This window comes from Portunus trituberculatus, chromosome 19, assembly GCF_017591435.1.
Source record: "Portunus trituberculatus isolate SZX2019 chromosome 19, ASM1759143v1, whole genome shotgun sequence".
NCBI classification, from domain to species: Eukaryota; Metazoa; Arthropoda; class Malacostraca; order Decapoda; family Portunidae; genus Portunus; species Portunus trituberculatus.
In genome coordinates this window covers 8,302,826-8,320,000 of record NC_059273.1, presented here as the reverse complement: position 1 = coordinate 8,320,000, position 17,175 = coordinate 8,302,826, and the positions used below count along the sequence as shown (strand labels likewise).

General features: G+C 43.3%; 1 protein-coding gene across 5 annotated transcripts in view; it reads left to right on the top strand.

The window, feature by feature from the left end:
* Window positions 1-17,175, top strand: part of LOC123506307 — a 336,845-nt gene that overhangs the window by 299,913 nt on the left and 19,757 nt on the right. For all 5 annotated transcript variants that reach the window (XR_006675400.1, XM_045258273.1, XM_045258272.1 and 2 more), the window contains one exon: window positions 6,267-6,367. Coding sequence is in view for 4 of the 5 variants with exons in the window: in XM_045258273.1 (XP_045114208.1) it covers window positions 6,267-6,367 (101 nt within the window). In the remaining variant the exon portion in view is untranslated. The remainder of the gene's footprint in view (window positions 1-6,266; window positions 6,368-17,175) is intronic.

Genomic DNA, 17,175 nt, shown 5'->3' with positions numbered 1-17,175 from the left:
TCTATATTTGTGTTATGTAAGGGAAATATCGTTTTAGAAAAGTTACCCAATAAAACAGGGAACTTTACCCTAAGAACTGAAATTTTGTATTACCAATATATATGCAAACCTTGAGAGAGAGAGAGAGAGAGAGAGAGAGAGAGAGAGAGAGAGAGAGAGAGAGAGAGATGGAAATTTAATGAGATAGCCGAGAAAAAAGAACTGTAGGAAAAGAAAAAAGAGGAAATCGTAAAAGAATTAAGGAATGAAAGAGTAGAGATAAGGAAGGAAGAAAGGAAGGAAGGAAGGAAGGAAGGAAGGAAGACAGAACGCAAAGTAGAGAGCAATCCTTACAGAAACTCAATTACCAGAACAGAGACAAACAGAGAGACAGAGACAGTGACCGGTGATGCTGCGTGTGGATGGAGGGAGTCACTGCACCCCACAGCGGAACACTTGACAATATCCCCTCACGAGGCGACCAAACCAAGTTGCGGGGAGTTGATAGTGGCCGAGGTTCCCACACACGTAATTACTTGAGTCGTGAGAGAGTGGCCGCGAGGGTTACTGCATCGACTTGTGACAGGCGGGGAGGTACTGTGACGCTGGCTTCCCGAGGGCGTTCCCTGATAGAAGCAGCCCTTACCTGTGTTTACTCGAGTCCCCGATGCCCTCAGCTACCTGTCCCCAGTAGTGGCGTGTGTATGTATTAGGAGGTGCGCGATGTAAAGAGTACCTGGGTTTTGATTCGTCTGTCCTTATGAGGCTGTCAGGTGCAATCACTGACGCTGGGAAACCTGGCCACCTGAGACTCAATTAAGAATACCTGTGTGTGCTGAGATTCTGAGATTTAGATAGATAAGTACATATGTAGGTAGGGTACTGATAGATAGAAAGATGGATAGATTGATAAATGATTTCCCTAATAGATATGTAGATTGTCAGATAAATAAATAGAAAGACAGATGTGTGGATAGATAGATGCAGATAGGAAAGAAGTTAGACAAATCGATGGATAAATGCATAGATAGACAGACAGATAGACATGATTCCCTTTGTGTAATATGAACGTAGAGGAGTCAAGCAAAGGGCAAGACGAAGAAACAGAAGGAAAGTAGAAAGATGAACTGGAGCAACGAAATGGAGACAAATTACAAGCTGGAGTGGAAGAAATATAAGACACAAACTTGTGGTAAGTTCACGAGAGACCATCAAGAAAAATAAACTGGAAGACTACAAAGAAACTAATGTGGCGTGCGTGCGTGCGTGCGTGTGTGTGTGTGTGTGTGTGTGTGTGTGTGTGTGTGTTTGAGGATGACGAGGTACAAAGTCACATATTATTCCCCTCTTAGCAACATTGAAAGTACGTTTTTCTAATACTCATCCGAAGAAAAGGGTCTGTATTCATCAAATTTTGTGTTATTACTTAGGAACGCATCTCTCTTTCTCTCTTTCTCTCTCTCTCTCTCTCTCTCTCTCTCTCTCTCTCTCTCTCTCTCTCTCTCATACACACTTCACCACTATACCACCATCACCTCACACTCACTCCTCACATATTCTCCCTTACCTGTCTACATTTACCTGTTCATCGGTCGCCTCCCGCCAGTAAGTCTTCACCTTAATATTCCCTCCTCAGCTCGCGTGTCACCTGCTGGTCGGGGGAGAGCGTCAGCCACTGGTCTAATCTGTTCCGTAGTGATTTGTATTCAAGGGAGATCAGAACCTTCTCCCTTTTCGCTATGTTCTGATCTATACGGTGTCTTCTGGTCCCTCTCTCCCTCTTTCCTCCTCTCTCCTCCTCTTCGGTCCTTTTAAATGGCTCAAGGGTTTGTTTACTCCCTCTTACGCGGCCTCTCGTCCTCTGAGCCCCAGGGTAGGTTGCACAGGGCCAAGGGTTGTGTCCTCCTGTCCGCCTGTGTTGATCCTCGAGGCAGCAGCAGCAGGATCACCCGCCGCCTGTTCCTTCTCCTTACCGTCGGCGCCGCAGTCTCCGTCTCGTTGGAACTCTCCCAGGAAGGAAAATGTTGCGTCAGAAATACTCGCTTTATTTAACAGGGAAAAAGAATACGTACAGGAAGTTGGGAGGAAAAATATAAAGAAAGAACTTTGAAGGCAAATCGGAAATACAATGGGAAAACAAACGGAATGAAAAGAAAAAAGTGGAAAAAAACGGTCGCATTATACTCTGGAAAATATGCATTTTAGAATTTCAGAAGTTCCAAGAAACACAGCAGCTCAGTGTAACGTTTTCGAAGCTTCCGTTGCTCGTTTGGTTCACGCCCAGACACTCGCGGCGCGGCGCTGTCTGGACGGCGCGGCAACACTCGGGTCCTGCTATTCGCTGCCTAAGTTATTTACATTTTGTGTATTCTGTTTCTGAATATGAGAATTTTACTAAATCCGATGCAATAGAGATGAATGAATAAAGCAGGAACAATTCTGATGACAAGATGAACCAATGACTTACGTTTCAAATAAGTTGTGTGTTTTTCAAGTCAGGGATGCGCCAGGTTAAGTAAGGTTAGATTAGGAGACCCTATTTAATTCAAACCAAATCTAACCTATCCTATCACACTCCAAAAAAATAACTTGGGTTGTTAAATGTTTCACGTTTTCAACCGAAGTAATATTTTCACTAATTTTAAAGCTAATGACACTGGCTAAAAGGAAAACAAACAACACCAGGGGTCCTGTTTAAGTGGCGGCAGCATGAAGCAACCCTCCAGCAACATAGACGTCCGCTAGACCCACCCCACCACCACCACCACCACCACCTGCCGGATATGCCCGCTCAGTGGCTCGCCGCCCTGCTCTACCGAACGCACGAGGCATAAACATAACTTTGGCTCTAAAGCAATTTCTACCTCCCTTTTTTCCGCGTATTTGACTCCACAGCGCCTGATGGCCGGGTTCATAAAGTTAGTAGTGTCCCAGTGGCGCCTAGATGTCGGGGGCGGCGCCGAACCCCCGCGTATGAGCATATAGGGGGCAGGGAGAAGGCCCGCGGGGATGTGCTGCAGGGGAGAACCTTAAAGCCCTAAAGCGTGACACGGGAAGGGGACTTGCCTCTGTCTTCTGTTATGGCTCGGGCATGACTCAGGGGCGGCCTGCGTGGGAAGGCGAAGGGAAAGTGGAGATGATAATTATACATTTTCTCCGTATGACTTTTAAATAGAACAAGGAAAGGAATGTGACTGTTCTGAGTTAAAGAAAAGAGTTTACAGAGAAGGAGCATGAGTGGCGGTGTGTCCACATTATATTTATAGAAAGGTGAGTTGTGGGAATCACGTCAGAAGGTAATCTTCCAGTGAACGTCGTGGCGCACGTCTGGCCATGGCTGAGTCTGTGAGTTAGTGTCTCATTAGCCTCCCTCCTTCAACCCGAGACTCATTTGTTGATTGGTTGTCGTAGGGGAAGGACGCAGGGGAGCCTCCCTGACAAAATAATAACTCGTTTGTATAATTTATCGCTAGACATAATGAATTTGAGTTCTATTAAAAGCCATAAGTGGTAATCTTGCATAATGAATTTGAGTTCTATTAAAAGCCATAAGTGGTAATCTTGGAGAACCAGGCGGCAAGGGTCGAGCGTCGCTGTAGCGAGCAGTGAATCACCACCAACTGAACGGATGACAGTGCCTCGCCGCGCCGCCAGATGGCAATGGGTTTGTTTACACTTCCCGCACACACAGTCGTTTGACTCCACAGTGCACAAACTCGCGGCGCGGCCCTCGAGAGCTGGCGTATAAAAATTAATGTGTTACGGCAAGAGAGTTGGCCGAGAGGTGATGCTTCCGCACCTGCCCAGTTCCGCGGCCAGTGCTCCCAGTGTTGACGGGCCGGGATGGAGTGCCTGAACGCCGCGCCGCCCCTGCTCTTAGGATTTCATGGTAAGAAAGGTCAACAACTTCTTTTCCGCTTTCACGCCACTGGCATTAGAATAACCTCACCGTTTTTTGCTTGAGGTGTGTTCACACTTCATTGAACACCTGTGGACCGGTCTGGGCGTGTGCTTCATTCACTGGGTGCGGCGGCCGAGGGTCTGAGGGTCATGTCAGATTAGTCTTATCACGCCCTGTTCTGCACTGCCGTGACGTGAGAGCATTGGTGATCAGGCGGCCAAAGAAACATTGCCGTCGTGGTCGTTATCTTCGTACATAAAATATCCAGAGTGCCCTTCCCCATCCCCCTTCCCCCTCGCCTCTTTCCTTATTTCACCCTTTCTCGCTGTGACCAGAAGCAAGAGACGGTCCTTACCCGTCACATCCGGGACGTGACATCACATTGTTTTCCTGCTTATCGTGACGACTTCATATGGAAAGTAAGAGTGACTCAATCCTTGACAACAACGACAGTGACAGACACGCGTTACATTCCACCATCTCAATATAAATGTCTGTGAGTGCAACATTTTTTAGAATTTATAGCTGAAGCATTTTTACGTAAAGCTACGAAGGTTAATCTGGAGCAACACGGCTTATCCCTCACGTGACGGCATGATGGTGGAATTACCCTCGTCATTCTCTACCCAAGGAAACTACGAGAGTATTTTCATGGATTTGCGCAATGCATCCCTCGTATGTCACTGGTGTCACAATCATCACTAGTTCGTTTAAGACTTTAAGGAATGAATTGGAAGGTGGAACGTTTCAGCTAGTAAGTTAAATCAAATAGATAAATAGTGAGGTTTTTTATTTCTATTTAACTCTTTCAACATTGGGACGCATTTCTACCTGAGATTTGTGTACCTTTAGACCATTTTATTGGCATTAGGAAGGGTCTATATGGAAGTCAAAATCTTCACTATCTTAACCTCCGACATGAGTTGTTGAAGCTGTATAAAATCACCAAATAGTAAGTAGAATGAATATGGAAATGCGTCATGGTGTTGAAGGGGTTAACAAGGGACAGAAAATCACATGCTAGTGTAAGATGAGAGTGATAGGATAATCGTGGATAGAAATCGATTAACGTCCTGCATATAACTCCATTGTCTTACGCTTTCCTCTCTTCTCTTACGTCCTCTGATATGCTGACGATCTTACAAAACTTGACAACTCTTAGATTCTTTAGCAAATTAACTCCGACAATACATGACGCGTTTCCATATTCATTCTACTTACTATATCGTGATACTATACAGCTTCAGAAACTTATGATGTGGGGGGTTAAAATAGTGAAGACTACTCGTTAATCTTCTGACTCCTAATGTCAATAAAATGGTTTAAATAATTATACACAAATCTCAAGATGAAAATGTCTCCTAGTACTGAAGACATCCTTGCTAGGGAGAAAAAATAAAAGGAGGAAAAAAATACGCAAAACAAATAATAAGGTAATCTATCCTGATAATTGTGCCTGACTGTACCATAGCAGGATGCAGCTTGACGTGATGACACCTGAAAACCGATGCAGCCTTCATTCTTCATTGCCTTCAGTCACGCGTCGCTACCTCCGCGTTACAGGCCGCCAACACCTCGCTGCTCACTGGATGCATATAAAGGAGCAATTAGGGCCAGGTGTGTTGGGTATGCAGGCCACAGGGGTGTTGTATTGCTGCTGCACCGCTGGAGAAGTGTGTGTGTGTGTGTGTGTGTGTTCTTTGTGCGAGTGATCTATGTGTGTGTGTGTGTGTGTGTGTGTGTTTCTAGTGTTTCTAAGGTCTTGGCTATACGATAATGCTTCAGTGTTAGTTTCGAAGCATGTAAATACTGAACTGAACCAGTGAAGCATCTACACTGCCTCGGTCTGTGTATTGTTGCAGGCAATTATGAACCAGACATTAGTGTGTGTGTGTGTGTGTGTGTGTGTTCATGACGAGCGTGGCGTGCTGCTTGTGTTACTAATTGGAGTTATGATTTAATAGTGAATTGTTAGGGGCCGAGTGAGACGAACAGACGGACGAGGACTCTGATGTGGTGAATGACGAAGGCTATGCGTGTGTGTGTGTGTGTGTGTGTGTGTGTGTGTGTGTGTGTGTTCCGTGTTCTGTTGTTTATCAGCGGTAATGAAGACTGGCTGTGTTATGTTATGTGTGTCGGATCATATGATGGTAAGTCCTTGCATTTACTATTGAGGTAGGTTAGGTTAAGTTAGGTTAGGTTAAGGCAGTTAATATTGGCTATTTTGTTACCCATTTATATCTTATCCTTTACCTATTCTCATTCCTGTAGACGGCCTAACCTAACCTAACTCATCCTAACATAGCGTGGGTGAGGTGGATTGTGGTCAGGAGGGACAGGTGTGTTGTGTCATGGCAGCGGCTGATGCAGGTGTGTTGTGTTGCAGGTGCGGTGGCCAGGGTCACTCATGGAGGCCAAGGGTCAGCACCCCCCTCCCCCCAGCTGTCGTCCTCTCGCTCGGCGGACAACACGCCGAAGAAGAACATTGTAAGTACTTGTTCTGTATTCTCGTGTATTTGTCTTGTACTATACTTACACTGCCTTCCTTCCTACCTTACCTTGTCTTCAAGTCTTCAAAAGTTTACCCTTGTTTGCTTCCACCTCAAATATTCAAATACGTGCCTAATTTATCGCAATTACCTTATACTTACTTATCCTCGCCGTGCTTATTCCTGTCTTACTCTCTTCAGCATTTACTATCTCACACTTATCATTTTTCCCACCCCAAAGAGAATATGAGTCGTACAGGTTCCTCTCTAATTCTCACTCACACCTTATTCTCATTTGCACTCATTCATTCCTGCCTTACACCTCAACACTCATTAATTTACTCTTATTAACCTGACTTGCCTAATTTTCTTCCCTTCCTTTGTCTTATACCAGTTGTCATTTGCAGTATACCGTATTATCTTACTCCAAAATACTTCTCCTTAGTATTCATCGCTCTATTTTCCCTATTTCACTCCTTTATTCTTCTGTTTTGTTCTCATACTTCCTTTCTTTCACCCATTACTTCTCTCGGTGTCTCTCACTTCCCTTTCCTTTATTCTTAACTCACCCTTAACTTCAACTATCGACAATTCCATCACTTAACTAACCATTCGTGTATTCCCTTACCTCTTTACATCTTAACTTTTTTCCCTTCCCAGTCGCCCCTAAAGCCACCACTCTTACTCTTAACCCTTAAAAAAAACTACTATTCCCCTTTTCTTAATCCTCTAAATAACACTTTTTTTTAATCCCATGTCCCTTTTTTCCCTCTTTGTTTCCTCTTTTGGGCCTGTAATGTCTAGGGATCTATTTTCTTTTTTATATAGTAGTAGTTTCCTTTTCCTGTGTATTTTTTTTTTCATATAGAGTCCTTTTTTATATACGTAGTCCCTCCCGCCCTTCCTCGTAGGCTTCCTTGCGGGACCACTTGTGTCTTGAGTTGTTTATTTTTTTAGGCACGTAATTTCGAGACTGATTCTTTGGGGCTGCTTCCTGTTGAGTCATTGTGAGAGGAAAGGGAGAAAAGAAGAAAGAAATAGAAAAAAAAAATACTCAACTACTTTACAGGATGTCCCGAGAGAGAGAGAGAGAGAGAGAGAGAGAGAGAGAGAGAGAGAGAGTAAAGAAAAGAGAAGGCCAAAACATGGATATTTCAGTGACCTTTAACTAAATCCACCTACACACGAGAGAGAGAGAGAGAGAGAGAGAGAGAGAGAGAGAGAGAGAGAGAATATAACAAATCAGTACTAACACACAAATCCTTGAAATTGACATTGAAACCACTCGAATGTCACTTGCCACTTTCTTTTTTTCCTTCACTTCCTATACTTTCTTAATACATTTCCTCTCATATTTCCCTTCCCCTTTGTATACGGTGGCTCAGGGGGCGGTGACCTGATGGGGCGGGGCAGAGAGAGAAGATAACAGGGTGGAGAGGGAGCTGGGAGGAAGTTAAGAGGGAATTATGGGAGAGAAGCGAAGAAAACGGTGCATAAGAATGTAGAGGACCCGGCATAACTAGTGAAGAAGTGAACCAGAAGGGAAGATCTATTACGTGGTGTACTAAAATGACTAACGTGTGTGTGTGTGTGTGTGTGTGTGTGTGTGTGTGTGTGTGTTTGTGTGTTGTAATGCGGGGTGTTCTTCTGCTACTGAGTGTGATATACGAGTGTGAGTGTTGTTATTATGGTCGGTTTGTCACGGTTGAATCATGAGCTGAGAGTTTAAAGAGCGTTTCTTGTCTGTTTTTTTCCTTTTTTTTCCGTTTTTTTTTCTCTGTGTGTTGTTATTTTACGTGTTTTTTTGTTTTTCTTTTCCTTGTAGCTTCTGTTTTGTTTGTATTTCCTTTTTTTCGTCACATATACCTTCTGTTTGTTTATTTGTCACTTTTCTTACTTTCCGTCTTTCATTTTCATCTATTTATTCTTTATTCTTTTTCCACTTCTGCCTTCGGCCTTCCTACATTTCATCTACCTATTATTTCATTCTTTTCTTTCCCTTCCTTCGTCCTTCTTCACTTTTGGCCATTCATTCTTCTCACATTTACTTTATCTACTTCCCTTTCCACTCTTTCATTCACTTTTGCTCCTATTCCTCCGTCCGTCCTTCTTGTCTCTGATCTGTACCTTATTTCATTCTTCTCCTTGCCTTCCTTCGTCCTTCTTCTCTTTCGGCCATTCATTCTTTTCATATTTACTTTATCCACTTCTCTCATTCCATTCTTTCACTCACTTTTGCCCCCATTCCTCTCTCCGTCCTTTCTGTCTCCAATCTGTACGTTATTCTATTCTTGTCCTTGCCTTCCTTCGTCCTCCTTACCTCCCTGTTCGTCCTTTCATGGCTCGCACACTTCACTCACTTCCTTCTCCTCTTGTCCGTCAAAAGGGAGGAAAATAGCGAATATATATACTCTCATTTTTTTTTCAAGGGGATTCATTTTTTATTCGTCAAAGGACACAGAATTAGAGGACGAATCTGGAACGTGAATAGGAAATGATTACAAAGGAAGGGTTGATTGTGTACTGGAGGGTCATGAGAGAGAGAGAGAGAGAGAGAGAGAGAGAGAGAGGAAAGGTCGTTGGCAGTAGTTATTTTTTTTTTTTTTTTTTTCACGCGAAATGGAAAATGTTACCCTTTGCATTTTAATGAAGCCTATTCGTGAAATTACTTATATTAAAAAAAAAGAGGAAATAAAAAAAAAACTCGTGAATGATTTCCGTGGAGTACCCAGAAATATATGACGCTGGGAAATTTGCCCTATTTTTTTTTTTCTCTTCTGTTTTCGTTTTATTACAGCTAGGAACATTTTAGCAGCAATCGTGTGGAAATTAATAATCTAGTTTTTTTAATTATTTCATTACTAACAGCGCCATCGTAGGAAGCAGAGCAGCAGTAACGTGGTGGGATAGAAAATTAGCGAGTCACGGGGGTTTGTATTTTGTTTCTGTTAACTGGTGAAGGAAAGATTGGAGTGGTGACTGTACCAGGGAATGTAGAAAATGTTCGTGTTTCAACTAATGTGGTGTAATAGTGGTAGCTGTTGTTTTAGTAGTTAGTAATAGTAGTAGTAGTAGTAGTAGTAGTAGTAGTAGTAGTAGTAGTAGTAGTAGTAGTAGTAGTAGTAGTAGTAGTAGTAGTAGTAGTAGTAGTAGTAGTAATAGTAGTAGTAGTAGTAGTAGTAGTAGTAGTAGTAGTAGTAGTAGTAGTAGTAGCAGTAGTACTACTACTACTAGTAATAGTAGTAGTAGTAGTAGTAGTAGTAGTAGTAGTAGTAGTAGTAGTAGTAGTAGTAGTAGTAGTCGTAGACTTTGTCGTCTTGTCTGATTTAATTGCTCTATTCTGGCGCACGCTGATATGAGTATAACACACACACACACACACACACACACACATATACACACACACAGATAACGTATTAGTTAGCACGAGGGAATTATGTAAATAAGGACTGTTGTTAAGGTCTCCGTAGCCGGCACGTGTGTGTGTGTGTGTGTGTGTGTGTGTGTGTGTGTGTGTGAGTGTGTGAGCGCCTGCCTGTCTGTCTACGCGTGTGTGTGCATTTCAGTGCGGTATATGGGCCAGTAATGTGATACCCGGTGCACATTGTGTGTGCGTGTGTGTGTGTGTGTAGGGACTGATGTGTGGTGTGCGTGCAGAAACATGTGCGTGCAGGAACTATCAAGGCGTTCACACACACACACACACACACACACACACACACACACACACACACACACACACACACACACAGTCGGCAGGTGTTGCATGTAGAGAGAGAGAGAGAGAGAGAGAGAGAGAGAGAGAGAGAGAGACTGGGCTGTGGGAGGTAACTGTTGGGCTGTGAGATCTTGAAAGTAAAAGTACAGGTATAAGCTTTCGTTTGCGTGGGTATGCATGTCTTAGCACAGACCGTGGGGCGAGGAGAGGCACAGGGCATGGGTATAAATGGGTATAGGTGAGTGTATATGGCGTATCGACCTACGAGTGTATGAGTGTATGTGGCATTTCATATCTCACGGTTTGGAAAGACGATACGGCAAAGGTTAAGAGCAAAGGAAGAGGTGAAAGTGGTACGAGGGCGTGAGGTGAGAAGCTTGTATCAGTAGCAGTTGTTGTTTCTCTGAGTGGAAGGCGAGAAGTGCGTTAGTAAAGGTGAAGATTCAATGAGATTCTGTGTTGCGAGGTGGGAGTGAGTGGGGAAAGGTGTGGTAATGGGGGCCTTCTCGGGGGCATATAGTGATAGGAACATGAATAGGGAGGAGGAGGACGAGGGAAGCGATGTGTAAGTGATGTGTAATGTCTAGCGAGGGTAGCATTTAGGGGAGGAGGAGGAAAGGTGTGCGTGGTGAGGGGAACATGTACCGGGGTAGGGGTGGGAGACTGGGAGACGGGGAGACGGGGAGAAGGGCAGGGAGACAGCCGGTTCTGATTTCGAATGGACAAGCCTGTATCCTTGACTTCAGTGATCGGGTGTCGCTGTGCCAGGGTGCCTCGCCTCGGCCTGGCCCTCTGCCCAACCGCGACCGGTAATCAACACTCGCCGACACTCGCTTTACAGTCAGCTGGTGCCACGGTAGTAACGCCAGCACTGAACAATATGTCTGGAACTCCTCACTTTGCTATTTTGTACATTTTTCCTCAATCACTAATCACTCTGAGACGTCTTCACTTTTTTTTTTATGTTAGAGGCGAAACCAGCCAAGGATAACAAAAGATAAATAAAAGGACCATTTAATTGCCAGTCCCCTTGCAGGTCAAAAGGTCACCCGAAAGAAAGGGACAAATGTATTGAAACTTTCCTCTTGAGAGAAGTCAAGTCGTAGGAAGATAGAAAGAAATACAGAAGCAGGTAGGGAGTTTGAGTTTCTATAATTACCTCCCAATTTCTAAACTTGGTAGTAATTTCAAAATCTATCCTTTATGATGCGTAACTTTCCTGTAGATATTTATAGAGAATTCATGCATTGCTTCCATTATTGTTAATTAGTTCGTGTGGCAGTGAAAGGGTTAAGTTGTCAGGTGGGAGGTGAAGTAACAATTTAAAAATCTCCCTTTTAAAATCTAACTTTCCTGTAGATGCTTATAGAGATTATATGCATTGCTTCTGTTACTGTTAATTAGTTCGTGTGGCAGTGAAAGGGTTAGGTTGTCAGGAGGAGGCGAAGTAACAGGTTCAGGCTTGAGAAAGTTAGATTAAAAAAATATAAGCAATTAGTTGTCAAATATGGGCACTTCCAGGAATTATAATACACCTGTTCTTCCTGGGGCACCAATGTCAGCTATTTGGTGAACTGCGCACCGGCTCGCCGCGTCGTGGAATGAGTGCTTTTACTGAAATAATCTCGATTGTTGGCTTCGTTGAGTTAATGGAACGGTGGATTTGGCGCCAATTTTTGTCCTTCATGTAAACCCTAATAATTGAAAGTTCGTGGCACTTCACTGGTCCCGTGTGTGTGTGTGTGTGTGTGTGTGTGTGTGTGTGTGTGTGTGTGTGTGTGTGTGTGTGTGTGTGTGTGTGTATATTGTCTTCTCTCTTTCCATTCCTCTTCCTCCCCCTTTTACAAGAACAACGGAACTTTATGAGAGAGAGAGAGAGAGAGAGAGAGAGAGAGAGAGAGAGAGAGAGAGAGAGAGAGAGAGAGACCAACAGCAAGAAAAAGAGAGAGAAAACCGTCCCCTTTCCAGAGACAGTCCAGTATAGTCCTGAGGGGGAAGTGTTTGAGATGGACCATTGTTTTGTAGCCTTTGTGAAGCGTGGCTAGGCTGGGACGGGGCGGGGAAGAGGCTGGGGATGCGGAAGGGAGCATAGGAGAGGCAAGGGGGCAGTGAATACGGTGATAGGAAGACACACAGGGGCTATACATGGCAGGGACCCGAGTGCTTCCAGGTATAGAGGCGATAAACTGCTCCTTTGAATAGCTAAGAGGGATTCCTGGCTGACAGTACAGTAGCAAGCTTTCCAATGGTCTCTTTGTATGGTTGTGAGTGAATCTGTGCTAAGTTTATTTCCTTGTTGTTGCTTTCTCGTGCCTGTTGATAGCTCGTATGTTGGCTCTCTCTCTCTCTCTCTCTCTCTCTCTCTCTCTCTCTCTCTCTCTCTCTCTCTCTCTCTCTCTCTCTCTCTCTCTCTCTCTCTCTCTCTCTCTCTCTCTCATTATCCTAACCTGTTCTTCATTACCTGCTACTTATTCACTTTCTCACGACTTAACTCTCAGGCTTTGGTTTGTAATGACAACTTCTGCACAGTCGTGGTTAGATGTCAAGCAACGTGCCACTCTTAACTTTCACTGTGATCTTGTTTTCCTTCTGCCTTTTCCTCTCACCTGCGAAAAAAAATTGATCAGTTAAAAGGTTTTGTGGCGAAATTGTCAACAGATTCAGGATGTAACACTGCAAATAGGACAATTGACAGAGAGAAAAATATCAGTTATGAATTTTTTGTAGTGAGTTTGTCTGCAGATCCAAGGAATTTAGAGAGTAAGGCAGTAAATTTCAAAATGTATTAGCTTTTGTAATGAGATGAAGTACGAAAACAGTAAAGAAAAACATCACTTACTAGATTTCGTAGTGAGACAGTGAGCAGATCCGATGTTTTGAGACAGGAACACACAAAACGCAGAGAAAAATTTAGTGTTGCTTGTTTCTAATCTACGTAGCTATATGTTAGGTTAGGTTAGGTTAGGTAAAGTTAGATAAAAAAAGGGGTGTAGCTTGTTTCTCGTCTAATACACATGGGTATCTATATTTAGAGTATTAATTAAAGAAGTGCTGCTTGTTTTTCGTCTAATGCACTTGGTCATATTTAGAGTATTAATTAGAGAATACATGGATCTAATTCACTCACTTCTTACACCTGGGAACAAAACTTTCTCCCATCCGTGTAAACTCATTTGTCGTGTGTGGCTCTTAAGTTTAACTGAGCTGTATTTTCTTATAAGTGATAGAGTATTAATGAAAGTATACATGGATCTACGTAATACATACTTCTTTTACGAACAAGACTTTCTCCGTTCCATGTAAAACTCATTTGTCGTGTGTGCCTTTGAGTTTAACCGATCTGTAGTTTCTTATAAGCGAAGTGATTATGTTCCCTTATCGCCTTGCTGTGCCGCCAACACCTGTTCCTCGATGACTCCACTCAGCGCCTCACCTGCCCCGCCTCCTCCGCCCTTAATAGAAACACATTTACGCCTGAGAGGAGAAGTTGATTAGCCAATTAATGCACAGGACTGAGCGTTTGTCACAGCTCCAGAACCACCAGCGGTAATGGTCTGCCCTAATTACTCTCTCTCTCTCTCTCTCTCTCTCTCTCTCTCTCTCTCTCTCTCTTCCAGTTCGTTCCTCTTCCGTTTTTCCTTATCCTTCTTGGTCCTCCTCCTCCTCCTCCTTTTCCTCCTCCTCCTCCTCCTCCTCCTCCTCCTCCTCCTCCTCCTCCTCCTCCTTTCACCTTCTTCAATCACTTTCTCTTTGTTGTGTATTTTTACTTTCTTGCGTTTGTTTTTTGTTTCGTCACCATCCGTTTGCATTTCCAGTCATTTGCGCTCTCTCTCTCTCTCTCTCTCTCTCTCTCTCTCTCTCTCTCTCTCTCTCTCTCTCTCTCTCTCTCTCTCTCTCTCTCTCTCTCTCTTTTTTTTTTCAAGTGAGGCATTATGTTAGGATAATAGAAACATTCTGCCTTTCACTGGCTTTTGTTTCTGTGTGTAGTAATGCTGTTTGATTGTCGTGTGTGTGTGTGTGTGTGTGTGTGTGTGTGTGTGTGTGTGTGTGTGTGTGTGTGTGTGTACGCGCGTCTTTTTAATTTGTCTCTTTGTCTAATGTTGCTTTATTTCTCTCTCTCTCTCTCTCTCTCTCTCTCTCTCTCTCTCTCTCTCTCTCTCTCTCTCTCTCTCTCTCTCTCTCTCTCTCTCTCTCTCTCTCTCATTACCGTCATTACCGTCATGTGTGTGTGTGTGTGTGTGTGTGTGTGTGTGTGTGTGTGTGTGTGTGTGTGTGTGTGTGTGTGTATAACAATCGAACTTTCCGTGGATAGAACACTAATGAAACAATTAATGCCAGTTTCAAGTTAATGTTTTGAGAGAGAGAGAGAGAGAGAGAGAGAGAGAGAGAGAGAGAGAGAGAGAGAGAGAGAGGGATGTGGAGTTATACAAACACACACACACACACACACACACACACACACACACACACACACACACACACACACACCTATATGTTTTGAGTGTATTGTATATTAACAGAACGGAAATGCTTCAGGTAAATCGTATCATGAGCTCACATCCAGTGTTCACGTAATGCATACTAATAAGAAACTGAACCCTACCTTCCCTTTTGTCTTCTCCTTGTCTTCCCTTTCTTCATTCCTGTTCCCTTCTATTCTTTCTATCTCTTCCTTGTTCCTCTTTACACATCTCCTTTTTCTTTTTTCTCCTATTTTTTACTTTCTTTTTTGCTATAATTTTTACCTTCATATTTATTCTATTTTCTTTTTTACACTTTATTTCCTAGTTTTTCTTCACCTTCCTCTTTGTAACTCCCCTCTTTCACATTTCCATCTATATTTTACTTCTTTCCCCTTTCCGTCTACATAATTCTCTTCACCCTTCGTATTTTTCTCTCTCTTCCATTTCTCTCCATTAATTTCCATGTATCGCCTCGGTCAGACTCTTTAACACACAACAATAGGAAACCCAACCCTCAAACTACCCACTCATTGACATTTACCTCGCGAATCTCTCATTAATTCCTTCAGCGCTGGGAGGCATTTCTACCTTTGAGTTTTGGGCATGATTAGACGATTCTATTGACATTAGGAAGGGTCTGATCTGTGTAAAATGACCAAATAGTAACCAGAATGAATATGAACACGCATTACGGTACTGAAGTGGTTAATCCCAGCCTCGCTTATCAGCCCTTCACTCATGCGGCCAGACCGGATGATCCTACTGACATCCATATTTATAAACGCCTTCCCTTCTCACTACGACACTTTTCCAAGGCCACAGAGACAACTAGCTACGTTTTTAAGACAGTTTCTCCTATTAATAATACTAGAAATCTTGCCATTCTATCACCAGAATCGTAAACATACTCTAAAAAACACGAGCATCTTCAACTGGAGCCTTTGGAAAGCAGTGATGGTGAGAGAGCAAGGCGTTTCAGAATACGAGCCTAAAAACATCACCTCACTTTTACTCTTCCTCAGTTGTACGGACTGTGATTATTTTCCGTCGTTAACTCGCACATGATATCGTGACCAGCCACTTCCTCTTGTTTTTCTGCTCATAATGTTATACTCGCTCCCTCTTGCTCTCTTGCCCCTTGTGCCGCCACCCGTGTGCTTCCTTGCCCTCCTTGTGGTGTTCCAGTCTCGCTCCTTGTCTGTTGATGGATTGGTGAGGGAGAGGAGAGAGGTGTGTGGTGTTGTCGTATTGTCATGTTCGGTGTGGTGTGGTTCGGCTCTTTGTATTTTGTTGTGGTTTTAAAATGTTCTGGTTTTCTTGTTTTTGTTGCATTTGGTCCATCTCTATTTTTTTTCTCTCTTTTCTGTTTTGTTTTCTATGTTTTTCTTGTTTTCTTTCTTTTTATCTTACTTGCTTTGTTACTTTTTTTTCCTATTTCATCTCTCTCTCTCTCTCACACACACACACACACACACACACACACACACACACACACACACACACACACACACACTAATTCCAAGCTCCTTTCGCAAGGAGAATAATTTGAAGATTGCATATCTATCTTTCAATTAATATCCAGGCGCTCAGACCGAAACCACTCCTATTAACTCTCTCTCTCTCTCTCTCTCTCTCTCTCTCTCTCTCTCTCTCTCTCTCTCTCTCTCTGTGTGTGTGTGTGTGTGTGTGTGTGTGTGTGTGTGTAGGAGTTCCTGTTTCTATATTACCTTGAAAACATTCTCCTCATCCTCCTACAACAACAAGAACTACTACTACTACTACTACTACTACTACTACTACTACTACTACTACTACTACTACTACTACTACTACTACTACTACTACTACTACTACTACTATTTTTTTCGTCATGACTTCTACAGTAACCACAGCTTCTATTTACACCACCTTTACTGTAATAACTATTGCTCTTACTCCACTACCACCACCACCATCACCATCACCACCACCACCACCACCACCACCACCACATCCTCTAGAGACACCATCATTGATCTTACACGTTAATTAATAGAGTCAATGGGATACAGGAGCGTGTAAGGCGTCAGATAGATGGGAACGAAAGGAAAGACAGAAAGTGGAAGGCAGATCTAATGTAGAAAATGGAGGGAAAGTAGGGAAAACTAAAGAAGAAGAGAGGTTAAGGCGTACTTGTAGTTAGCTAGGGCCTCTAGGGTGTTCGTGAGGCTCAGAGCACGGCATAGCAGGGTATGGTAGGGCAGAGTGAAGGGAAAGGAACCGTGTGACCTCCATAGGGTGTCACAGTACAAGGGAATTAGCGTGAGGTTGAAAAAAAGTGTGAGTACATATTATTTGATTACTTAACGCTTTTCTTTCTTCCCTTTCCTCCTCCTCCTCTTCTTCTTCCTCCTCTTGCTGCTGTGGCTCTTCCTTTCACTTGGTTACGTGTAAGACAGGAAGGAAGAGGAGGAGGAGGAGGAAGAGGAGATGAGATCGTGAGGAGCTGAGTGGAGGTAGGGAAGTTAAGAGCAATGGTAGTGAAAGTAAGGTTACCATAACACACACACACACACACACGACGGGAAAAGAAAATGCGCTTTAAGAAAGAAATGAAAGAAGAAAGGAGGAGGAGGAGGAGGAGGA